The sequence below is a fragment of the Salminus brasiliensis genome, chromosome 19 (genome assembly GCF_030463535.1).
Source record: "Salminus brasiliensis chromosome 19, fSalBra1.hap2, whole genome shotgun sequence".
NCBI lineage: Eukaryota > Metazoa > Chordata > Actinopteri > Characiformes > Bryconidae > Salminus > Salminus brasiliensis.
The window spans coordinates 21,981,688-22,009,408 of record NC_132896.1 but is presented as its reverse complement, the minus strand read 5'-3'; the positions used below and the strand labels follow the sequence as shown (position 1 = coordinate 22,009,408).

General features: G+C 37.7%; 1 protein-coding gene across 8 annotated transcripts in view; it reads left to right on the top strand.

The window, feature by feature from the left end:
• diaph2 (diaphanous-related formin 2) overlaps positions 1-27,721 on the top strand; it is a 395,960-nt gene that overhangs the window by 13,610 nt on the left and 354,629 nt on the right. For all 8 annotated transcript variants that reach the window (XM_072664160.1, XM_072664155.1, XM_072664157.1 and 5 more), the window contains 2 exons: positions 83-187; positions 3,620-3,640. In XM_072664160.1, the coding sequence (XP_072520261.1) occupies positions 83-187; positions 3,620-3,640 (126 nt within the window). The remainder of the gene's footprint in view (positions 1-82; positions 188-3,619; positions 3,641-27,721) is intronic.

Genomic DNA, 27,721 nt, shown 5'->3' with positions numbered 1-27,721 from the left:
TCCGTTGCTTGTGTTATTGCATGTTTTTGTTCATTTACTAAATGTCCTTACTGTGTGCGTGTGTGTGCATGTGTGTCTGCAGGAGGATATGAACCTGAATGAGGACCGCAAAGCCCCCCTGCGTGGAAAGGACCTGAGCACTAAGCGAGAGATGGTGGTCCAGTACATCTCCGCCACAGCCAAATCTGTAAGTGTTCTACATATCTTGGCCAGCTCATCTTGTATGAAGAGAGTGGGGATAAAACATATGACAGTATGAAATAATATGTTTAACCTGATCTTCTTTCCGCCTCTACTGCTAAAGCAACATCTTTGATTGCCTTCACCTTTATCTTTTCTAGCCATTTGCCCCCCCCCCCCCTTTTTTTTTTCTGGGTGTTTTTCAAATCACTTTTGATGTATTGCGCCGCTATCTAAACCTTTTATGTTGCACGGGGATCAACTTTTCATTAGAATTTGCTATGCATCACAGTGCCTGCCCAGAAATGTAGAACATGACACTTTCATCACCATAAACCTGTAAAAAATGAAAAGCCACAGCTTGACAGGGTAATCCCTGACTTTTGCGTTCTGCCATAAATCACTTTTCAGAAGAGCTTTGGCACACATTTTGGGCATTTGTGTATTATTGTTATGGTCACTAACGAAGTATTTATAATAATTGTGACAAATGATTGGTCTTATTAGCCATCCCATTACACGTGCAGTGTTGAAAGCTGCAAGATCTGTTTTTAGACGAGCAGAGCTTGGGAGTCTCTCTCTTTGCACCACATTTCCTCCCCAGCAGCACCAGAAGCACTCCCTAGCTACATGTCACTATGGAAGCTGTAGACAGCACTGTGACAAGGCAAGAGTATGCTGGAAACTAGCTTAACGTGTGCTCTGCATTCCAGGGGAAAGATTTGCTTTTATGTGATAAAAGCTGTTTATCATGGATGGAACACATTTTTGCCTGTAATGTGAATGCATCAGCAGTGGAAGCTTTCCTCTTCTCTCTTCTTTCCTCTTAAGAATTCAGCTCAGGCAGCTACCTAAAAGCAGAGTACAGGAATTCTTACAGGATTCCTGCAGGATGGGTAGTGTGGCTGAGCAGTCTAAGGATTTGTGCAGGATACAGCAAAACCCATGCAAAACCCCCTACAACCTATTCCCTATTAACCTTCTCTGAAGAGTCAACATTTTATCATAGGGCTGGGTAATACACTATATGGACAAAAGTATCGAGACACCTGCTCTATCATTCTTTCCTGAAATCAAAGATATTAAAGAGTTTATCCTGCTTTTATTGGAGTAACTGTCTCTACTGTCAATGGAAGGCTTTCTACTGGATCAGAATGCATTCCACAACAAGAGCATTAGTGAGGTCAGGATGTTGGAGGATTACCACTCAAAATCTCCTAGATCATGCGACAGGGTTCAGGGTACTCAAAATCAGTTACTAGGTGCTTTAGTTTTATACGTGGATATAACAAGCCTTGTAAAATGTGCAAGCATGTGTCTGTATTACATAATGAACAGTATCCTTATTGGGAGGTACTAGTAGCTAAATTAGCCAAGTTGCTAATCACAGGATTCCTGACTACGATGTGTTTATATCACTCAGGATCATTCAACAATTAAGGATAATTGGGGACTTGTTTTACCATTTCGTAATGAAAGTTCTGTTTCTGTTTGCTTTTTTGACTCCATTCTGGTTGCAGGATGTTGGTATAAAGTGCACACTGATGCATCCACAATCCCTCTCTTCTGTATGGCCAATCTCAGGCTACACTGGGTCAGTGTTGTCTCTTTGCTTGAACAGTAAAAGGAATTAAGAAATGTACTCAGTGTGCTTAATCTGGCTGAGAAAAAGGCTTTCACTGCAGGTGATATTTAGTAAGGGTTGGGGAGGCCATGATGCAACAATGCAAATATGTTCCCGTAACCAAACCAAAATCTGTCTGAATAAAAGAGTGTGTAATCCGCCACTTTCTAATTAATTGTATTATGTAATTGTAGATTCCAGATTCAAAACCTGTTTGCCAAATAGAAGCCGCTAATTTAAAAGCAGATTCTCATTTATTCATGCACATACACATACTGTTATTGCATCTCTGCAGAAGTATTTTCTTCCTTGTTTTTCTGCCTCTAACACTCAGCCTCTTCATCCATTCTCACACTACCAGTAGTAGTAGAAGGCTTTTAAATTACCTGCACTTCATATTATTTTCATTTTTTATGGTGTAAGATGCAGTGTTTTAGTGTTGCTTCACTCTTGTGGATTTCCTTGACTATTAACATACCATAAAATCTTTCTGATCACTTTTCTGGATACTGCCATTGACAAATGTTACTAAATGTGTCAAAGCATGCTTCACACTAGTGCAATCATCTTGTCTTTCCTGGCATGATGATAGTGCTGTACTTTCCTAGCACAGAATGATTATTCGAAATGTGATATGTTTCATGTGATTGACATTGCTGTATTAAAGCAGGTTGTCTTGTTGGGGAAGTAAAACATTGTTTTGCCCACTTTAGAATTAATCAAGCTAGACCAATCAGAGAAGAAAAAATGAAATTATGCTATCAAAGTTAGACAAATAAATAAATAAACTAATAAATACTGCCAGGTTAAAAACAGGAATTGAGAATGAAAATACTCATGCTCATGTTAAGGTGATGTTTTTATTTGCAGCATTTCTGAAGTTTTACACAAATTTGCATCGTGTCTGTGAATTTGAACGATTTCTTAAGTGCATAATGTCTGTAAATTTGCAGTATGTTTGAAAAATGTAGCGCATGTAATGTCGTATTGATGGATGCGTTTTGTGATTATGTAGCTTGTTGTTTTTTTTTTGCACAGCATTTGACTTTATCGGCCACCATAGTAGTCTGCTCTCTTATACCAATTGTATGTACCGACTTCAACAAATTCCATAAGTATTTGGGCGGTGACAATTTTGTATTTTTTCCATTTTTCATTAATTTCAGGAATTGCAGCCATTTTTACACAGTCCCTCTATCACAGGCTCAAAATTAGACAGTTGACTGATAAGCTGTTTCATGGCCAGTTGTGGCATGTTCTCTCATTTAGCACATGTAACACCCACACTTTCAATCTTATCCCCTGAAACACCTTTTTTCCATACTCCAGCTCTCTATTTCTTGTTTATTCACTGTGCCATGTGCTCAAAAACACAAACAGTTCAAATGTTGATAACTTAAATACTTGGGTAACAAGCACACTGTAACTGCCTTAAAAAAATTACTTTTACTTGCGACTATAAAGGGTCTGGAGTTTATTGTAAGTGTTACATTTCAATTTTGTAACTGTTTTTGGAAACTGTCAATATGCAGTTAATAATGTAAATCAAGTAGGCCATCATTAAGTCATATCAACAAATTTGGTACATGCTGAACCAGTCGTCAATATTGCAGACATTCTTACATTTGTCTGTGAGATCACAGATTTTGTTTTGTGGAATCCGTTTAACAGTCTGATATAGAGGGTCACTATTTAACTTTTGTATAGTGCACTAATACTTAAGCCTGCTAGTACAGACGATACACTGGCCTACTAATGATTGTGCTGTTTGTGTCTTTTTGCACATTAACCTCCTTCGCTGGCCACTGCATGCAGATAACTGGGAGCAAAGTTGTGGTAAGTAGCAGATTATTTATTTGCTTTTTATTTGTGATCATTTATCTCTTCCTTTTGTAACACCCTCCACTTCTCTGCTCATGTAGTCTACAGTAAAATGGTCATTTTATGCTCTAGATTTAATGTTTAGCATTTACACTGGGCTATAACTTGGATAAGGGAATACATTTTCCCACAATTCCTGCATGTAAATAAGATTTCTTTGCAATGGATAACAGTCTAACATATTAGCATTTTGATATTGTTACTCTGAAGATGAGCAATAGTTTTTTAGGAAAATAATCTCTTTATCCTAATGTTCTGCATTTGAATGACTTTCATTGTGTTGATTCTTTTCATCAGACAGAACATTGAAAACATATCACTTAACCCCCCCCCCCCTTAAAAATACTCTCTACTGATTGAACACCAAGAAAGATAGAAAGTGTGTTTTCCCTTGTCCTAAAATCACATTCTCACAACACAATGGTAAACACGTCTTTGTCCTAGCCATATTACAGAATGACACTGTTGTTTCTAAGATGTTCACTTGTGCTTAGGATGTTATTGTCACTTGCACACAAATGGCTGTAATAATCTTTATAAATATATACTGTTACGGGCACAGCAATATTTCCTAATTTCACAGTTCTGTAATCTGATAATTGCAGATTTGCTTTCCCTATGTTTACACACAGTGAAACCCCGTAGTCCGTATGAGGTTCCTTGTTATTTTGTTTTATTTTATTTATTTGGCAAGGCACAGTTATTGCTTTTCCAAGTGCCTCTTGTCATTAGAAATGTTTTTATTGTCTTGTGGAAAACGGAGAGTACATGTGTTGGCTTGGAAATGAAGAGGCATAGGTAAATGTATTATTTACAACAATATGCAACAGCATCTACACCTGAGACTGGCAGGTTTTGTATGTTCTTTTTTGTGCATCTGTAATCTTTTTTTAATTGTCTATTATCAGCTGTTTAATATTTGTGAATTGCACAGAACTTAGAATAATAGTTAATACTAATTAATTTTAGTATATTATATAACTATTATTCACCATTTGTGTTTAAAACAGATGAAATTTGACCCCTGCTTTTAATCCATTTATGCACTAAACACACTTGCGCGGATGGGGATAGTCTTCCATCCTCAATCCCATGCCTTAACTTTCCTCATGCACTTTCCTCCAGAGAGCATGAAAGCATGGCAGAGAGCTTGCAGAGCATGAGGTGAAATGGCTTTATCCGACACACCTCTGCATGCTTCTTATGATGCTGGATTTCGTCTGTCTTCACATTGGGAATGTCACAGGACTATGATGAAGGGATCATTTATAATGAAGACAATAGAGAGAGAGGGCAGCTATTGGCTAGAAACTGTGTCTGTACAAGACAATGGCTTTATGGGTCTGTATTGATGAAACTAATCTTAAGTGAGTAAAAGCTGGAAAGTTTCCCCTCTTAAACAGCTTATACGAGGGCCAAGTCAGTGTGTAGTTTTGATGTCTGTACTGCTGCAACCTGACAAGGTTGCATGACTTAACCTGCAAAAGCTCTCCGGACTACGAAAGGAAATCAATATTCACGTGGTCAGCGTGACCGCTAGGAGATTCCCTGTTTCCACGGAAACATGCAGGCAAGTTTTGAGTTGTCGATAAAAGAGGAGGGAAATGGAGAAACACTTGGGTCTGCAGCATCTGTGATATCCTAGACATTTTTTAGAAAGTCAGTAGTTCAGTCTGGAAAAACAATAGACAAATTGTACTTAAGCTGTACAATAATGTAAGCTACTGGCATGTATAATGATTATTAAATTATTACATTTCAGGGCATTGTTAGCAAGGGGATCGGAGAAGTGATTGTGGCTTTTTTTTAAAGCAATCAAAATTCCTGTACACTTTAAGTTTTCATGTGACAGAACTTGTCTAATACTTCTGTAATTATACTTCATATTAGGTGTCTCTCATTAGAAGGTTGTTGTGTTGTGATACTTAGGCATCAGTGGTCTTACAATACGTAAACTATCTTGGTTGTGATTCCATTGTTATACAATGAATCTATCTGATGTGCTTTTCACTTACTTGCCAGTAAACTTTTCTGGATGAACATTTGTTTTTACTGACTCTCCAGAACGTTTTGCCATGATCTGGGACAGGGCCTGGAACAGTTTTCATTGAAGCAGGGATGAATTCTCTCCTCCCCCACCCTCTCGCCCACACTTCTCACTTCTCCTTTACTCACTGTTTCTATATCCTCTTGGTTTCTGTGAACTCCATGTAAGCTGTATGAAATGAATAACCTTGGCATCATGTGTGTGGTGCTCTTGTTTCATTTGACTTTGTACTTGGCATACTCGTGTTCCAAGGCCCATTACCCTCTCAGGCTCATTGTGGCTACTTGTTTAAAGACTTGTTTCTGTGAGGATGTACTACCTCTTCTTTCACTGCTTAGCCCTTTGCTAGCAGAGCATGCAGTCTGTGGAGGACCTTTTAAAACAAGCTAAATCTAAATAAAACCAAGGCCAACCACATTCCTGCTTATATGCCTTGTTCTGAAAAGGCCTGTTTAATTTAACAAACAATACACAAGATGACGGTGTATTGAGCAGATTTGATATGGCACATGCCCTTGGTGTTTTTCTAAATGGCTGCCAGTGGGGAAAAAATCAATAGCAAGTACTTGCTGCACCTCTTAACTGTTCAATATGGATTCTAGTTTTAATTAGTTAGGAACTTAACTTTGAAAAGAGGTTTTCAGAGTGATGGTCCTTTGACACATGAAAGCTGCTTTTTGATTTTATTTCAGTGGTGTTACAAGGACAAGCATTTCTGTTTTGGGCATGTTTTTGCCATTATTGATCATGAGTTTACTTATTCTGAAATGGTACAGGCTGTTGTGATGCATTTCATGTTGTGGAATAGTGAGTCAGTTATACAAGTATTAGCACTATTAAAGTTGGCTCATGTCTGCCTTGTAGAAAACCATTTACTTGTGTTTTAGCAATTGCAATTCCATAATGTCAGTTATTAATCGTCCGTCAGTCCTTCCCTCCAAGCTCCCTGTCTGGAGCAGACTTGGCCTCTTTGGTATTTCTTTGATCTGATTTCCTTAAGATTGTTGATCTCATGTTTTTGTTTGGGGCTGTTAGAATAGACCCAATGAAATGTCTCAGGGTTGACTTGAGGACTGAGTGGGGGGGGGACATTAATTGTAATACATGCTAATGTGCCACTTGTTTTATGCATGTCTTTCTTGCATATGATTTTAATACATTTCAGTCAAACACTGAGTAAGGTGTAATCACCTTTGCAGTTTCCATATAATTTTGTAAAATTCACAACTGTCTCATGTGATTGAATATAGTATAATATATGAAAGAACATGTTTTAAAAAAAATTAATAAATAAATAAAAAAAATAAGAGCAGATTGTAAATGGCCTTTGTTCATATGCCAAAAAAAATACACTATTGCTGTTTTAAGTTTTTTTTTTTTTGCCACTTTAAGCTGAATGTCTAAAACTTACTTGCCCATGATGATCACTGTGGCTTATTAGTTTCCTCACAATCAGTAATGGCGACATATCATTAAGGTGATGAATATGAAATGAAGCAATCAAGATGCAAGTTTAGGAATTACAGCGTTTGTACACTGTCCCTTAATTTACACAGGCTCAAGAGTATGAACATAATAAAAGTAAGAACATTTTTATTTGTCCAGTTATGGCCTGTTCTTTTAACTTTTTCATTTGTCATGAAGAATCGAATTGTCTGAAGTTGATTGCAAGTGTTGAATTGTTTGGTAGCTGTTAATGGGAACTCTTAGTATGTTGTCTAAAGTGGTGCTGTTGCAATTGAAGAGTTTTATTTTTAGGCTAAAGTGGCAAAAGAAAGAGGGAACTGAAGTGTTAGGAGTGGGCAAATGATTAATAAAAAAAATCAAACAAAACAAAAGCATTGTCTCAAGCATTATGGAGGAATGTATAATTTGATTATAACAAGAAAAGAATGAGTGGCTGATTGATGATCTCAAACATGGTGTGGTATATAAAACTAGTATTATGTGTAAATACCTCCAACAACAGAATGTCCATGAAAGGTTCATATGTTGTATGAGTGACTGCTGCATTATGCCATGTGGTCTTCCTTTCAACAAGAAACAAACAATCAGCTCTACTGCCATCAAAAGGGAAGAGTATAGTCTTATTATAATGTAGAGAAGATGAAAGGGAACCCAGAGTGGATGTGGTGTACTCATACTGAAGAAAAAATATGTGGTCTCTTTCCTTTTTTTTTTTTGTGAGTGAGCGAGTGCATTTTCATGATTTGTAAGGTGGTGGTGGTGGGGGGTCTTTTTCAGCTGTGACCACTAGATTGAAATTATTTTACAGTTTTACTTGAGTGTACTGATTTTGTCTTGTAAAGTTTTAGGGTGAAAATGTAAATTAGCACCATCTATTTTTTTTTTTTTGCAAACATAACACCAAGTGTTAAAGTAAAGCTGGAGATAAAAAGTTGGTGTCATTTACAGCAAGATAATTAGTCAAAACACGCCTCAAAATCCATAGTGGACTACTTCATAGGGTGCAGGCTAAAGGTTTTGCAAAACCTGATTAATTAAAAAAAAAAAAAAAAAAAAAGACATTAAAGGAGCAATGCATGCAAGACAGACCAAGAATTTCACAGAACTCTAAGCTGTTTGCAGGGAGGAATGGGAAAAATTCCACCAAGCAAGAATTGTAAAAATTTAAAAAAAATATTTTTTTATTGTTAATTTGAAATTATAAAAGATGACAAACTGTGATCTTGCATAAAATATGAATGTCTTTATGAATAAAGAAAATCTTAATCTTTTACGATTTGTGATTTGATCTCATAACGTGTCTACCCTGTACTTTTCTCCAGGGGGCCCAGGCTACATATATTTGAAAAAGGGCCAATTTCAAAGTTTTTACTAGCTGTTGAATGAATCAATGAATGAATCAAGCTGAATGAATGAATTATTTCTCATTTCTTATGAATGCAAAATACACGCAGTATTTGCCCATTGCATCACATATTCGTAGGTTGAAATGTTCCATTCCTTTTAAGAAGAGCCTGCTGTGTCTGGATCTGTCTTTGATTTGTCTGAGGCCCACTAGATGGCACTAAATGTCTTAAAATCAAGTAAGGTGGAATTTTAAATGTGGGTGGGGGGCACCTTGTTTCCATAGAAGCCATTTGTAACAAGTCAGATTTTTCTTAAAGAGGAGAATACGTGTGAAACATCTCAACAGCATTCAGGTGGACCTCAGCCAGACTATTTATTTATTTTACCTTTAGTTTGCATGTGGGAGGGGAGAATGATTTCTCAGTCCTGTGTCAAGTCTCAGGAGCTGACAGGGCAGTGACACGGTGGGAAAGAGCCAACTCCCAATTCACTAATGATTTTTCACGTTCTTTCCACACAGTCCCAGAGACTGATGTTGGCGAGGCTGTATTGACAGGTTGCTTATTGACTGCAATCTCATCTGAATAATTTATGCTGGCACCACTGCACTGGTCTGGTCTTAAAACAAGCTGTTCAAAATACATTGTTATGCTTGGGCAGTATTGGCATTCTGCATTCCTTTGGCTGATATTTGGGTGTGTTTAAATTTGGATTGTGGTATGGCCAGATTATTCCTTCTTTTCTCTCTTCTCCGGTCTTCTCTTCTCCCCTCCCGTCCTTTCCATTCTGGCATTGGGCTAGTGGGGTGAATTATTTCTCATCTGTTGGTGGCAGAGTGGCAGAGGCATCTCCCTCCCCACATATGCTGTCCCTACACCTTGCCCTGCATGGTTCAGGTGCTTGCGTTAACACTGCACATAAATTTTTTAAATGCAGCCATATGCTATTCCTGTTTTCTTCAGATGGCTCTGCCAAATGGTTTCTAAAACCAGGCAGGAAAACAAAATCTTAATTTTTCTCCCTACAACCAAGCAGTGACTACTCAAGTTGATCTCAAAGTACATAAGGGTGTGTTACTGTTTGGGTTATTTGCACAACACGATCTTTTCTTAATTTTCAGTACATTTTGAGTTATATGAACAGTTGGTACTCATTTTACACCAGCAAGGTGTGTTATTTCATATATTATTTCATGTATTCTTTTTCCCATACACCTTTCTCTACACAGTTGCAATAGTTTTGCTCTAAAATCTGCCCTGCTTATAGAAGAAAAGGCAAGGCATAAGTGGATAAACACAGCAGTAAACATTGTTACATTTGCAACATCTATGACTGTCTGCTATAATGGGCTAAGAATTCTAAAATTATTTGAATTATGCCTTCCATCTCCCAATGGCTTTTATATAAGCAGATCAGTCCATGCCTCTGGTGAATGTTTTCTCCTCTGTTTCCATTTCAGAACATTGTGCACAACTGTAATGAATTCCATCATTTTAAATCCAATTACTATAGTTGAGTTGTTTGTATTTATTTATTTTTATTTATTTATTTATTTGTGCTCTGTCATGGTCTCTGTGGAACAGGGCTTCTGCAAGGTTGCATACAGAAGAGCTTGATCTTATTTACTGCTACTTCCCAAACTCTGCATGCTAATGCTTTTCTTGGGTACTACGATACCACCTTATTACAGGGACACCTTAAATCTGGAAAGATTTAATGAATGTGAGAAGTGTAGTGCGTTTGTTTGTAGTTAATTACAAAATTGAAAGGCTAGTGTTAATAAAAACGAAAGAGTACTTGGTGGAATAAGGGATGACAAAAAAAAAAAAAACACATGCTGCAACACATGAAATCAACTTTCTTCACATTTAGCTTCACACACATATCATGGGTATGCTATATAGGTTTGTTGTAAACACATCCTAAACTAAGCTAGTTATTAATATGGCATTAAGCAAATTAGCCAAATCCATGTTATTGGCTACAAATAACCCAAGCAACAACTTTGCAAACAAACATAAAAATGTATTGCTTGATGAGCAAAATTTAGGGAAGTTAGCTGCACGATTCCTGACAGTAAAGGGGAAAGCTGTTGCATAGGATACGTATGTACTCAAGTAGAGTCGTCAAAGCGGAGAATCACACCTATGGTATGAACAGAGACTTGTGTGTAAAAAAAGAGGACAATGGTAGACAGAAAAGAAAGAAAAAAAATTTTTTCTATGTTTTTTAATGTTTTCTAAAAGGTGATTGAGTGACTGATGAACTCCTCGGAACCGCTGGTTGTTCCTGGCCCCCCCCCCGGTTACAACTCAACCAGTTTGCATTGCTTTGCATGTAGTTACAGATTAGTAATCCTTAGGTTGTAGTAAGTCACAGAGCCTTACTTTTATTTTTTAACTGTAAGTAATGTAAGCGATCAAATTAAATGTACATTACAAAATTAATAGTATATGTAAAACATGCGTTTGTATTGTTTTGAGCTCTGCCTGAGATTGACTAAAAAGTTTAGTGCAGTAGAGTGTATAAACAGTTTTTCAGTTTCCAGAAGCATTCTTGTTCTGATGACATAGAGTATACTTGAAGAAACCATCAAAGAAAAAAATACTTGCAGCCCTTACTAAAAGAGAAAAAGTGAGCTAAACCAAAAATACAATACAATACTATATATATATATCCTCACAACAGAAGAGGGCTAAAATAACTTTGCTTTCTCTCGTATACACATGTCTATGTTTTAAAAGTTTGAGAATCAGTCCATTAGGGCTGCATCTAATGATAATTTTTTTTATCGATCAATCTAATGATTCTTTTTTTTTTCAGATTAGTCGATTAATCTAACAACTAATTAGTGCCCTTAAGTGCATTCTATGCGTTTAAGAAAAGACAATTAAAGAAAAAATTGCAATTATTTTGGAGAAACTATTTGAATTCCTAACACACTCACATTAATTACTCTAATGTGAGTGTGTTAAAATGATTCAATTATTAATAAAAAGTAATACAATTAAAATTATTTATCCAAAGTAATTGCAATATTTTCCTTAGTCATCTTTTCTTAAACACACAGAATGTCCTTATTTTAGTGACCCTGCGCTGTGGGGTGCTCAGAAGCACGACTTAATGTATTAAAGGGTACACATATTTGTATTAAATGCACGTGATATATAAAGGTTAAAAAGACTAAAAGACTACACTCTGACTAGACTTTTAGACGCACAAATGAAATAAAATTGTTGTTGCTACGCTGGCATATAAAGCTGATACCAACAGGTAGCTAAAGCTAACTATCGTGCACTTGCTATCCGCTATCGAGCTAGCGCTAGCTAGAGATTACGTTGACGTGTGGACCCAGCTCTACAGTCCATTGTTTGAGTCATGGCATCCGGGAATCCCACTTGGTTTTTCCTTGCAAAAACAAAACAAAAACCCCAAAACATTAGTAATTCAAGTATGCAGTATATAGAATAAAGGTCATTTTGGTTAGTCTGCGAGTTTCAGCGAGTGAGTATGGCTGAGTGTGTGAAAAACTGTTAACAGAAAATAGTTACTAAATCAAAAGCACTAATCTTGTCACATAATTCATGTGATTTTTCTACTCAATGGAGACATTGTATCCTATAAATTGGTATAGGTTTCAATCAATTCACATTCAAATGGAAGCAGAACAACTTGTCACACTTGTCACATTAAAACCTGATTGGGTGGTATGTGCCAGGGTGGGAAATTGCATCTTAAAAAGTCTATACTTCTCCATGTGGTGAGGTATCTGATCTAGTACACATGTTTATCAATTTGACATTATTTTCTTTGCATTAGAAGAAGTGTTTCCTCTCTAATTTGCATGATTACCTACTCAGCTACTTAGGGGCAACTGCACAGACTTATGTCAAACATAGAGAATACTACAGTTAGGGTTGTTAGTAAAATTACCCTGTAGAATTTTGCTTTTGTATTTCAAAGTGCTATTACAAAATGTCAGATGTTTGGCTGGACTGCCTCACTGACTGACTAATGATTTGTAATTCATTTATTTTCCTTGTTTTAAAGTCAAGCCCTGTCTGTGAGGTGCTGCTTGTGGAAGATGTTTTTTCATGCTAATGCTGCATGAGCAGCCACTGAGCCTTTTCAACATGTGGCACCACAACATTTTTGTTGACTGTGGTAGGAATGAGAATCAGTGTTTTAAAGTAGTGTTAATCAGCAAAAACATTCTTCCTTAAGTGTATACAGTGCCCTCCATAATGTTTTGGACAAGAACACACTTTTCTTGCTATGCCCCTCTTCTCTACAGTTATACATTTCAAATCAAACCAGTCAGACAAGTACACATTTCATTGAAGATGTAACTGCTTAAGGCAGTTGCACAATGATTCTGACAAGCATTTTAAGTTGTGTACATCTTATCAGCTCAATTTACAGTAAATACTTCTAAAATAAAAAAAATCAAATTCAACCGAGCATGTGATCCATATGCTGAAGAGAAAACTTAAGAGAACAAGTCCCTGATTGAGCAAGGGCAAAGCATAACCAGAGAAGACACTAAGCACCTGGTGATGTCTGTGAATCACAGACTTCAAGCAGTTATTGCAGTGCAAGAGACAAGCAAAAGTATCAAACTGGACTTTGATGTATGATCAATGCTATGTCCAAAACATTATGGTGCCCCGAGTGCCCATTGAACAGAGTTAATTTTTTTTATAGCTTATTGAATGCCATAGTTGCCATGTGTTGTATTTTGTAAATATTGTGCATTTTTTAAAGTCATTTTCTAGAAATTAATGTGTGAAATTAATGCAACAGTTTAGCAGCATTTTAGTAGTTTTTAGTGTGTTTTAAGTAATTGCCCCAATAAATCTTTCCCCTGACCATGAGCAAGAAAATATCAATTCAATTTAATTAAACTTTATTGGCATTATACTAATACAGGCTTGTACAGTACAACAAAACACTGTTAGGCCAAGTCCCTTGTGCAGAATAGTTAAGACATATAGTAGTATAAGACCATTAGACATGACATAAGACAGGGTGCATAGTACAAAGACAATAAATACAAAAAATATACAAATACAAATGTGTGATTAAGGTCCAAACTAAGTTACTATATTAATGGTAAAATGGAAAAAATATGTAGAGCAGCAATGTGCTGTGCGTGTAAATGAAGAGTGGGAGCTCAGGAGTGTATGCTGAGGTATACCAGTCTGGTTTTCTTAACAGCATCTTGTGCGTAAACAGAATGTACTGTGCAGGAATAACGAACAGCTAAAGTTCAGGTAGAGGGAACAGTACACAGCTTATGTCCAGAAAGGAGGTTAGTTAAAGTGCAAAGTGCATACAATCTCTGAGCTCAGTGTGCATATGGTGAATGAATTGGAAGGATCAGAGTGTTCAGGTTGGTTTTGCTGATGAGACGAGTTTAACAGCATGATGGGTTTTAATCACTTTAAGTGGGTAAAACCTATGGTTTAAAATGTTGGAGCAATTAGCATTGAGTTATATAGTAAGTGCTGGCACATGTGACACATTTCTTTTGTGGATTTACACAGATTTTCTGTATCAGTCTAGTGTACTGTATAGGGAATTGAATTGGCGTTTGAGAATTCTTACAACACTACAAAATGGCTGACACCCTAAATAGAACACTTTCTCAGTCTTGTGTTGTGCGAGAAAGTACCAGTTGAGGAGAAGTTATGTAAGAGAGGATAAAACCCTGCCTCAATATCCGTCCCTCTCCTTTTCTTTTCTCCCTTTCCCTCTGTTTCCTGTAGTGCAAAAAGTATCACAACTGTTCAGGTATGCTCCTGCTTATTTTGGGATGAAAAACATGCCCTGGTTTAAGTTGTTCATTTTAATGCTCATAAAGCTTATTGCTTTATTATGGGAGGGGGGGTGCTCCAACAAACCACTTTTCAAACTCTCCTCTCTCCACAAACAATTTTCTGGTTGATAAAGAAAAGACAAAGGGATTTGTGGGCTCATGTGAGCAAAGCATTTATTTATCGCTGGACCTTTGAGTGGGATCTTCATTTAAAACAGGTTAACTCCATTTAAGAGGGGGAGACTTAATCTTGACTGTGCGTGCCATAACTGTGCCTCTATCATGCTTGACAGGTTATGTGGTATGTTTTGGTTCATGAAACCTTGGTTTCCTCTGTTTTGATGAATCTTGTTTCAGAACTGCATAGGCTGTATTAGCTGGATTCAAGCAATCAAACCTTGGCATTCTGTAGAGTTTTACAAGTGTACATATACAATATGTCCAAACTGTATTTTAGTATCGTAACATAATAGCTTACAAATAATTACTTTGGTAGCTTAAGGGGGAGCTGGACAATTACAGCAGACTGCTTTCTTATTTATGCATTTAGGACCTCAGAGAAGACAAGAATATATGCTTTTTGGGGAAGAGTCAACAATCTAACTAACAAACAGAGGATCCAGGTCTGTCATACTTTGGCGTGACAGAGGAGCGAGGAAAGAGTTTTTCTGCTGACCCCTTGATTTTAAAAACTGCTGATGTTCTCTGCTCGTTTCATGCATTTTGAAAACTCTGCCATACTGATTGATGTACTTTGGAATAGCCTGGTTCATTTTCAGTTGAAAGAGTACACAAGTTTACCTGACACAGGAGACACAGTGAGCCATTACAGGGAGGAAAAGCATAGCATGGATCAAGATAGATAGAAGAGCTGTTTTTCTGCCTGTATTCTGCTGCATTACATTAATGAAAATGAACCTCTCTCTGCATTGGAAGAAAATAAATGAAATGTTATTATTTTTTGAACTGGCTGTAGGGGACATAAGTGAGCAAGATCTTAAAACTTGATAGCCTGATTAACTGTCAAATGTTTTGATGTTGGGTGCTGTGCTAGAACTACACTGTATCTAGCTGCTCTGTTAAGTCTTATTTTTAATGGGAACAAATGAATAGATTTCTTACTATATTACATCATAGATAACACAGATTAAATGTGTATTTTTGATTTTGAATAATGTTGTATATGTATTTTTTTTTGTTGTCTAGCTTTCCTTTTACTGTTGCCCTGACAGTATGCTATCACAGATCTGAAGGCATCTAGTGAACAGGCTTTCTGAACTGGTTGATGCAGTTCTGTCATTACAATTACTATATTTTGCCCAAGCCATGTGATCAAACCTAGGCACTTCAATTTTCTTTGCAGATGGCTGGCAAATATTTGTACCTGTATTTGTTCTATAAGCTGAAATACACAAAATATAGGTATTTGTCGTGTAATTAAAGTACAGGGTGGGCCATTTATATGGATACACCTAAATAAAATGGGAATGGTTGGTGATATTAACTTCCTGTTTGTGGCACATTAGTATATGGGAGGGGGAAAACTTTTCAGGATGGGTGGTGACCATGGCGGCCATTTTGAAGTCGGACATTTTGGATCCAACTTTAGTTTTTCCAATGGGAAGAGGGTCATGTGACACATCAAACTTATTGAGAATTTCACCAGAAAAACAATGGTGTACCAATTTAAACCGTTCAATTGTTTTTAACGTAACTTTATTCTTTCATGAGTTATTTACAAGCTTCTCTTTGTTTACAGCCATTGACATGTCGCAGAGGTTAACATGTGAGGAGCGGATAGAAATTGTCTTGATGTCTGGTGAACACAGTACCTGGGTCACTGCAGCAGATTTCAATGCAAGACACCTTACGAGACCACCCATCTCCCATGCTACAGTTAGCAAACTGCTTGCCAAGTTTCGTGAAATTGGTTCAGTGTTGGATTTGCCAAAATGTGGACGCATGAAAACTGTCACTAATGAAGATACATCAGTGGCTGTCCTAGCTTCATTCAGCAAGAGCCCACAGCGTAGCACTCGCCGCATGTCACTGGAGAGTGGCATCAGTTGAACATCCCTTCGGCGGATATTAGCTACTCACAAATGGCAACCTTACAAACTTAAGCTGCTGCAGCACCTCAACGAGGATGACCCAGATCGGTGCACTGAATTTGCAGAATGGGCAAAACAAAAATTCGAACAGGACCCTCAGTTTACACAGAAAATTTTGTTCAGTGATGAGGCAAACTTTTATGTGAATGGTGAACAAACAAAATCACCGCTATTGGTCTGACACTAACCCACATTGGATAGATCCCTCCAAGACTGTTGGAACACAAACATTTATGGTATGGTGTGGTATATGGGGTACAAAGATAGTGGGGCCATTCTTCATCAATGAAACCTCAAGGCCACAGGATATTTGAATTGCTACATGATGTGTTTCCCTCTTTATGCACTAAAGCTGGCACGTTCCCTGAGTTTTTCCAGCAAGATGGTGCACCACCACATTATGGGTGTCGGGTCCGAGCATTCCTAGATGAACAGTTTTCTGGAAAGTGGATTGGTCGTCGTGGGCCAGTTGGATGGCCCCCAAGGTCTCCCGATCTGACCCCCTTAGACTTTTATCTTTGGGGTCATCTGAAGGCAATTGTCTATGCTGTGAAGATACGAGATGTGCAGCACCTGAAACTGATACTGGAAGCCTGTGCTAGCATTTTTTCTGCGGTGTTGCTATCAGTGTGTGAAGAGTGGGAGAATAGGGTTGCATTGACAATCCAACACAATGGGCAGCACTTTGAACACATTTTATAAGTGGTCAGAAACTTGTAAATAAGTCATGAAAGAATAAAGTTACGTTAAAACCACACCGTTGTTTTTCTGGTGAAATTTGCAATAAGTTTGATGTCACATGACCCTCTTACCATTGAAAAAACTAAAACTGGATCCAAAATGGCCAACTTCAAAATGGCCACCATGGTCACCACCCATCTTAAAGTTTTCCCCCTCCCATATACTAATGTGCCATAAACAGGAAGTTAATATCACCAACCATTCCCGTTTTATTTAGGTGTATCCATATAAATGGTCCACCCTGTACCTGACATTGTTCTCATAATGTCAAACCAATAATTTATGGGGCAGTGCTGGCTTAGTGGTTAGAGCCCTGGCTATTGATCACAGGGTTGTGGGTTCGATACCTAGGCTTGGCAAGCTGCCACTGTTGGGCTCTTGAGCAAGGTCCTTCACCCTCTCTGCTCCGGCAATGGCTGCCCACTACTCCGGGCACATGTGCTCACTGTCCACTGTGTGTGTTTCACTGGGGGTGTGTGTGTGTGTGTGTGTGTGTGTGTGTGTGTGTGTGTGTGTGTGTGTGTGTGTGTGTGTGTGTGTGTGTACTGCACGGATGGGATATATGCGGAAGCCAAATTCCATCTGTCACAAATGGTCAATGTGGTTGTTTAATGTGGTTGTTTAATTTCCTAATCACAAAAATTTAAGTCATGTATGTCCAATAACATTCCTCTTTAAGCTGTTTGAACCCTTTTTCAAATGTGTTCACAACCTCTGCTGATGAAAGCAGAGCACTGATAATCACTGGCTTAAGTCTATATATGGTACAGATTGTGTACAGACCTCGAATAGGAGAAAATGGACAATGTGAGAATATCTTCCACATACCACCAATCTTGTAATTTATTGTTTGAAATGTTGCATTTTTTTTTTTTTAAATCACCATAAGGAATACAGGAACACCTGTAAATCCAGATGTGTGGTAAGCTGTGTTGCTGTATCTGCGAATACTAAGCCTCTGGTGGGAGACTGCAACGTAATGTCCTAATGATTATTTTTTGAAAGATTTCTTACTTGAGTAAATGATTTACATGATGACATTTTTTATGTTTGTGGAAGGAATACAAAAAGGCAATTAAATTCCAATTACTATTTGTGTCCCCTTAATCTCATCAGTCACACTTCAGCACCAATGGTAGTTGACAGCTCCCTGCAGTGGCAGTGCTATTGCTTTAGGAGATCACTCCTGTTTGCCCATTTTTCCCATTGTTATTTTGCCAGATTTACAAAGATCCAGACCCAATATCTTGTTTGTCAAGGTGAGTGGTATGAAAACTTGCTGAGATGAAATAAGAAACAAAAACGGAAAAGGTGAACATATTATTTCATGGGCAGCACAGAATAAAGAAGTTACAGGCCACAAAGGCATTGGTGAAATTGACAAACTTTATTATAAACGGAGACATTCACACCTATATTTGGCTGCGTATATGGTCGCTCTGTGTATTAGAATCAGACCTGGACACTGGTTAGATGTTTATGGGAATTGGAGAGTGAATAAAAACTCAAATATTGCAGTCAGCCAGTAGATGCATACAGCATCTTTAAAATAAATGTGTTAAAAGTCATTAAACGGCACTCAACTTGATCATTATTTTACTCTTCATAATTAGGACCCAAGGCTGCTGTCAGCTCCTGCACTGTTCACACATTTGGCTTTTGGCCACAAGTTGACTGGTGGTAAATTAGGCAGGAAGATTTCTTTATTAATGCTTCTGCAGTGGACCACTAAATGACAAACTCTGCATAGTATTTTCTGTCATGTTGACTTAAATTTGGCTGAAATTTTATTTGAAATTTCAGAAATACTTTGAGATGTTTCCTCAAGAATATGTTTGTAAAGTGCCTTAAATCTGCTTTAGAGTATTCTTTGTGCTTGAAGTAAATCTGTAGATTTTTATCTACAGTCCTTCAAAGATTTGCAGGAGATTTTGAATAAATTTAACTGAATTGAGGGCTATATTTGTGTGGTCGTTCACATCATTGGTCATTACTTGTACAATCTGTGGAAATAATGGAAATTTGTTAAAGGCTATTTTTTTGTTTGTGACTGCAGCAGTTGCTTAAAGTGTCTGTACTGTACTCTTTTTGTACACGATAAATGTCACTACCTGCTCACAGAGTAGCAGATGACAGAACAGTCTAGAACGTCTGTCTACAATTTTGGTGAAGTTAATTCTTACGTAAACAAACATGCATGTAAACACCATGGGCTATACTGAGCAGCAGAAATGATTGAGACCATGTCCATAAGATGCACTGTGACATATTAAATAGGTTGGTTGTTTGGTTATAACCATGTTAGATGTTTGATGTTTCTAGGCTGTGTGTGGTTCATTTATGTACCAAGATTTTATTTGTAGGTGAAGAGCAGAACTTGGGCTCTCATGAGTGTCTTCCCTGTCCATCCTCTATAAATACAGCCATCACTCCTAAGGGGCCTTTCTCATTTCCACATAATTCTCCATTCCAGCATAGCTCTATCTTGTCAGTCCATCTATCATTCCTGTATTCATCCCTCTGTCCAACTGTAACATTAGTGCTCAGGTCTAATGCACCCTGACGTGACTAACCCCCCAGCTGATTTTGTTCAGTGCGCCTATTCGGTGTCAGACGCCTGCTAGTCTAAACTCAGAGCACAATCATTCTACAGAACACTGTTTCGCTGATCCACAGCTCAATGCTATGTGGCTTTATACTCCTCTAGATCATGGCTGTCATTAGGCATGGTGCCAGTAAGTTCATGTTTATCTGCTCCAGATAAACATGTCCTATTCTAGTGGCAGTACTTCTCTACAGACACTGGACAAGCTGTTTATGTATGCATGTGCATGGGTGCAACTTAAAGTAGCTGAATGTATTCATTAAAAGGGGTATCCACAAAAATTTTAACATAAAGTGTAAGCACATTCACAGTGTAGTCTGTAAGTAATTGTTTAGCAACATTATCTTTTCACTTTAAACAACTGCAAATTAAATTAATAAAACTGCATAAGAGAAGTGCATAATGTCAGCTTTTTTTGAGAAAATACATCTATATTGCTGGACACGCATAAAAAATGATCTAGTGAAACGTTCACATTCAATTTATCATTTTATCATTGGTACCTTTAGAAAAAATGCAACTTCTAGCGGCGATAGACTACAGGCAACTCCCTTTTAGAGTCAACTTTTCAAACCCAACATTACTTTAACCAAGCAAAAAGTACAAAAATGTTGGCAACACAGTGCTAAGTGTTTACACTGTTGTTGATGCGTCTAAATTACTCTGCGCTGAATTTTGTTCTGCACTTTTTTTGTGATGTTAAAGGGGTCAGAAAGTATCAGCTAGTAAGTGACAAGTGCAAGACAAATGACTGCAAAACTACATCCCTTGAACCAAAAAAACTAACAAATGAGATGCAAAAAAACTACCTGGCAGGATGGGTATGATCATCTTATTTTGCTCATATTAATTGATGGAAATTACACCCAATCACCTGCCAATGATTCCATAAGCACACGCGTTATTTGGTAGAACAAAATATGCAGCTTTAGAAAATCTGGATATTTGGGCCTATTGTCAGAATACAGACATATTTCTAGGGAAAATACACACTAGTTTGACTTCCTGGTAACCTCTTTGAAAATGGGAATTCTCAGTCATGTTCATTAGAAATTGATATTTCTGCTCAATCTTATACTGATGTGTCTTCACATCACTGCAAGATTAGAATGTATTTAAATTCTATCAAGTGACTTTTTTTTTGTCCACAGATTTCTTCTGCATTCCTCTTCCCATAAACAACTAATCTGAATCAAGATAGAGCATATCTGTGTGAATGCACATGAAAACATAATTTAATAATCTTCATGTAAAATGATTTATTTTCTTGCTGAGTAGTGGAGGACTGAAAGATGGCTCAACTGCTAACGTAATTTGAAATAATGTGATTTGCCAAGGACAGCCTCAAAAATAATTGCCATCAAGCAGGATGTTTGAGTGAGAGGATAGGAGAGGCGATGAGCTGTGCATGCCAGAAAGGAGAGCTGTTTACTAGAAATGACAGAAGACAAGATGTACTCCTGCGGGTGTGTTTACCACATTTGGAGACCCTGTCTGCTGGTGATCCAGTAATTGAGACAATTAAAGCAAAGTTCCTACAATCTCTCTGAACAAAAATCTGTCTTTGATATTGTCACTGTTTTGCATTATCCTTTTTCAAATAAATGGACTAATTATCTTAAAGGGCTCAGAAACTGGGAATGTGCATTTTATGCTTATTATTCTTGGCTAATTCTTGGCTTAAACGAACAATCTTTTGAGGATGGTGCATTTTCGAAATAAATTTTTAAAGATTGCAACAGACTGAAGTTTTTTGTTCTCTTACAGCTTTCTTTTCTTCACTTTTCATTATTGAACTAATTGCTTGAACAATGATTTGTGATGAACAGTGACTTATGAGGGGAAGGTGAGAAGAAGAGTTTTTTTTCGGAGCTTGGAAAGACAATGGAGACAACAGCATCAATAAAGAATAAACGTCCCCCTTCCTTTCTGGAAAGTCTTTAATGGAGACCTTTGGTATTGGCAGAGATGAATGAGAGCTCATTGGTGCAGCGAGCTAGCCAAAGAGCAGGCAAATGTTTGCTTTCTGGAGCCTTTGAGATATTGGAGTATAAAGCCACATATAAAGCCACATAGCATTGAGCTGTGGATCAGCGAAACAGTGTTCTGTAGAATGATTGTGCTCCATCCAATACTTTTGGGATGTGTTGGGGAGTTTGGGAGTTACTCAAACAAAATCAGGATGAACTCTTTTTAATACCCTTGATTTCAGAAGAAACAATGAATGAGCAGGTGTCCCAACACTTTTGCCCATTTAGTACGAATGTATCTGATGCCATGCTGCATTAAAGGTGGTGTGGTTAAGGAATAAAGTTGATGGAAAACTGCCTTTTATTGACATGCCTTTTTCCTCAGTGCAGACTCCTGCTGTGCTGCACTGGAAGGAATAAAGGCTCTCCGGTGGATTCAGAAATCTCGAGGCAATTGATTGCTTTGCAGCTGTTTCTATTCTGGCCATCTTTCCATTGTGTGTTGCTGGTCAAGTTTGGTGAAGTCTTACATGTGTATTACTGTCAATCACTTAGCACTTTACCAAAATGCAAGCTGATTAAGTTGATGCTACATAATTCATTTCTCTGGCAGATGGTTTTTGATACACCCCTTATTCCACTCTCACCATACTTTTAACTCCTACTTTCCACTCCCACGTGGCATTGTTCAGAGTACATTCACATAAATAAGGTCTTAAATGCCACTGTTAGTCCCGTAATTGTAAATGCTATACATACTATATATGTGTGCATACCCTGCTGACCATTCACAGCTGAGTGGAAGCCTGAAAGAGGCTACACACGTGGACAAAATTGTTGGTACCCCTCGGTTAATAAAAGAAAAACCCACAATGGTCACAGAAATAACTTCGCCTCCTCTGGTCCATGTTGAGTGTGGTACACACCAATGTCACCAAACAGCACAATGACCACCTATAGCCCTATATATAGGCCCACTGACTGATTACAAGATTGTAGACACCTGTGATGCTAATTAGTGGACACACCTTGATTTAACATGTCCTTTTGGTCACATTATTTTCAGGGGTACCATCATTTTTGTCCAGGCCGTCCAGATGTTTTAAAATAATTCTGCTGAAGCATGGTTCAAAATCAATGTCGGATTTTCATTTGTTCATCATCTTAGAATGTTTTTGTATTATTATTACTTTTGTCAGATTCCAGTTATTTCTGTGACCATTGTGGGTTTTTCTTTCATTAACCTAGGGGTACCAACAATTTTGTCCACTTGTGTAATATAAATACAAATTGACAATGAATCACAATTTCAAGTTAATTTTTTTCTTTTCCTGATTAATACTTAATTAGGATTAGCACTATGATTAGTCATATATAATGATTGTATTTTGAAAATAAAATATGGCAGTGCTTTATAATTTGACCTGCTGAAATATTTTTTGCAGTACCTGCAGTGTTGTGCTATGGATCAAATATTTATGCAAGCATAAAACAGTGAATCAGTACTTGAAGACATTCTGTCATGCAAGGCGGTTGGTTTTATTGCATCATGTGCACAACAGCTGTAGTGTGACTGAGTGCTGTATGTGGGCTCAGCTGCCTGAGGCCTCTGTGTGAGCCTACTCCCACACACACATGCATGGTGTGGGGTAGCTTAGTGCTGGTTTAGAGGGATAGCACACACAACGCAGACCTTATGTGTGTGCGCATGCATCAGAGAAGCAAGAGGATAGACCAAGAAGAGCTGCATGTTTGCCTTATGTATAACAAAATTTGTCTGTTTATGTGGTCTTCATAAGGCTATGCTGTTGGTTACAATTGCCAGTATAAACAGGTTTGCGTGCATGTGTGTTAGTAAGTGGAGCATGAATTTGCTATGGCTTTAGTAAAGGCCTTTCGGAATGTGCTCTGTGCCAATGCTCTTATCTGAGCTTCTCCTCCACATCTGGCTGCCTGTCAGCTTGGCTGATTCAGCTGGGGAAACCTCAGTCTCCTGTGTCTATATTGTAATAAGGCAGTATGGTATTTACACAGACCTGTTTGTTTACCCTGGCAGCCAGAGACATAGCTCACTGTGGGAGAGAGAGGGGCTGGCTACAGCTCGGGATTCCACCAACACTGAAGTAGTGCACACTCTATTGCCAACACACACACACAGGAATGACTGTAATCAGTGTGTTCTGCCATGGTGTGTTATGGTATTTCACTGTGCCAGCACTGGCAGTGATGGCTGGATCAGAGGAGGAGTTTGTATATATGTTTTTATACATGGCAGTGTGCCTCTGTCAGGGGCATTTCTATGTTCATAGGTGATTCATTGTACAAGCCTATGAGCATGGAGCAAATAAGAGTGCCTATTGCAGCTGAGGTTTTGATACCAAAGAAAAAGCATTCATCAGTAAGACTGAACAATTGGGGAACTATTTACATTAAAATAATGTTCACTTTACCATAATATCTTAGTCAAACCAAAAGGGTTGAGGGCTGGAATTATGGCAGTTGTTCAGTATTCTGCTTAAGGCTGCATCAAAGATTTATAAAGCAAAAAGAAAATATTACAGTATCACAGCTATGATTGCAGTATGATGAATGATTTCCAATATTGTTCACACCACACACACGTGCACAAAAAAGTGTAATAGTTCATTAGAACCTATTGTGCATATTTGTACACTTCTGTGGTATCAGTGTTACAAAAGACAATGTTGTGATAATGACATATAACTTGCGCATTTCAGTTTACCAGCCTTCAGGATATGTGCACTGTGTAAAAGTCCTGCTGGTTGGGGAAAAATAAGGGGTTCTAATGTGGGGTTAAGCTTTGCTTACTTTAGCTTTATTTGCAGAAGCTGAATTCATTATCCCCAGCATTTGTTTATTCTAACAATAAATGAGACTTACAAAAAACATCAAAATACAAATGTTTGTCCTTTTAAGGTGCTTAAGTTTAGCTGCTGGTTATTTAAGTTGAGAAGGGTGAAATAGGAAGACTACATAACTTGAACAACGCAGTACGTACCACATTATATCATTAGTTAGGATGACTATGGAGTGGGAGAGGTAAGGTTTTATTAGAAAATGTTAATATTCCAACTGGACTAAAGAACACAAATTTGTTTTGGAAGCTATGGCTTATGTAGATAAACAACAAATGTTCTATGTGGGGTACTTTTAATGTCTATGTTTGAAGGTCAAACGCATCAAAAGCTGTTGAGCCAATACTGTACTAATCACAGGTCTGTGGTGTGACTTTGTGTGATAAGCAAGTTAGCTTCTGCGGAGTTAATTATGTCTTTATTTTGGCAGTTTGTTTAACAATGTCGCTCCAGGTCTGGTTCAGTATCACACCTCCTACTGCTTATGTACTGTAAACCCACTTTAATATTTTTAATTCATAATATTAAGTCAGTAATTTTTGGAATCTGATAATATTAGATGTTATTAATCTCCAAAGGGAAAGTAGTGTGTCAGCAGTGTACATGTAAGACAAACATACCTTAAACATCATAGTAAGATAAAATGAAATACAAATTGTGTGTCCATGTACAAAATACACCTTGTTTGAATTCAGTTTTTTTACGTTTCAGGATGTACTATAGAAACATCTGGTCCTTTCAACAGGTTTTACAATGAGAAAGTAAAAAGTAAAACCACAGATGAACAACACATGGCATATTACACCATGTCATTATTTATTTAACAAAAATAAAACCAAAATGGAAAAGCTCAGTTTGAAAAACTAATCAATCAATAATCCATATCCTGCAGAACCACCTTGAAGTGAATGTAAACTTTTAGAACTCTTTAGTTTTAGAGGTTTGTGGGCATTTGTTTATGCACAGCTCTCCTAAGGTCCCACCACAGCATTTTATTTGGGTTGAGGTCTGGACTTTGACCTGGCTGTTGCAGCACCTTGATTCTTTTCTTTTTTTTTAGCCGTTCTGTTGTATATTTGCTGGTGTGCTTGGGAACATTGTCCTGTTGCATGACCCAATTTTAGCCAAACTCGAACTGTTTAATAGGTGGCCTCACATTTGACTAGAATACATTGGTATACAGAGGAGTTCCTGGACAACTTGGTGACTGCAAGGTGCCTGGGTCCTGTGGCTGCAAAACAAGCCCAAATCACCATCTCTCTACCACCATTCTTTACAGCTGGTAAAAGGTATTTGTGCTTATATATCTATTTGATTTTTGCAAAACATTTAAATGTGTATTATGGCCAAACATCTCCACTTTGGTCTGGTCTGTCCAAAGCACATTGTTCCAGAAATGTTTGTTCCGATGCAAAGCGCTGCCATGTTGTTTTTTGAAAAAAGAGGTTTTCTCCTGGCAACCCTTTCAAGCAATGCTACAGTTCAGTATTTTGTTTGTTGATTGTACTGTAATGAACTATGTAGTTCAACTTAAGTTGGGAGATATAACAGTAATATTGTATATTATGGTATGTAAAATTTTAGATCAGGATGATATTTTAAAATTACAACGCATCTAGTACATGTTTAGTACATTGCCAAATAAGCTCATTCCACCATGTGCATGTAAGAGAGCCACAGGTTGGGGGTGCTGTGGGAGCTCACGGATTGGTGATGTCAGCCCCAGAAAACAGGTGCAAAAAACAAGTTCAAATGATGCTTGTTGCTTGTCTTTGTTTCTCAGACACAAGTCTTTTTTTTAGCAACACTTTTTGGTAGCTCAGCACTTAGTAGCAGCTGCGCTTAGCTGTCTGATCTTCTGTGTATCTGTAGCTGAGTTAGCTAGCTAAGCAAAGACTAGTTTTGCGAGTGGGCTACAGATCCAAAACTACCAAAAAAACTTTAAATTCAGCTTTCTGTCCTTTCAGTGCCAGTCACTGTTCGTTTTACTGCCAGTCAGTCATTCTTGTCTGAATGTTTATAAGTGGGCTTTCCGTCAGCCAGAATTGTATTTGTTCGTTGGTAAGCAGACTGTTATACTGCTATTAAGGCTAAGCCGTGTCTCTCTCCTCATTCAGAACAGTTTAACAGTAGTAATTCAGACTGACGGTTCAACATTTATTTAATGCTTAACATGCCACACATGATGTCACAATGGACCCTTTACTCACACACACAGACACACTAATGCACAGAGCCCAATGTCTCACATGCGCACAGCGTAATGCTCACCAGCATCAGGACACATACTGATTGGTGGAACTGCTTTTAAGGTGGAATTGAGCTTAAGGAGCACTGGATTTTAAGGTGAAACTTCTTTTAAGGTAGTGCTGAGTTTACACTGACACTGAAATTAAGGTGGCACAGAATTTAAGGTAAATAAACACACAAACTCCCCACACCACACATAATAAACACACCTTACCCCATACACAATAAACATTCTAATTGTTAAATAAAAACAGTTTTAATACCAAAAAGAGTTCAAAAGAAGCATATCCACACAATTTGTTGAAGTGTGTGTGTGTGTCAAGTCAAGTCAAGTCAAGTGGGTTTATTGTCATTTCAACTACATACAGAGTACACAGTGAAACGAAACAACGTTCCTCCAGGACCATGGTGCAACATAGACAGTGCATACAAGACACAAGTGCAACACAAACAAACAAGTGCGGACAGACAACACAACACAGTACAGACAGAGGATAATAAATGTGTGTGTGTGTATGTATGTATGTATATATATATATATATATATATATATATATATATATATATATATATATATATATGGCTACAGGTAGTCACTGTGCTGTTTGGTGACATGGTGTGTATCACACTCAACATGGACCAGAGGAGGCGAAGGAAAGATTAGAAAGAACATTATAGACAAGCATGTTAAATGTAAAGGTTATAAGACCATCTCCAAACAGCTTGATGTCCCTGTGACTACAGTTGCACATATTATTCAGATATTTAAGATCCATGGGACTGTAGCCAACCTCCCTGGACGTG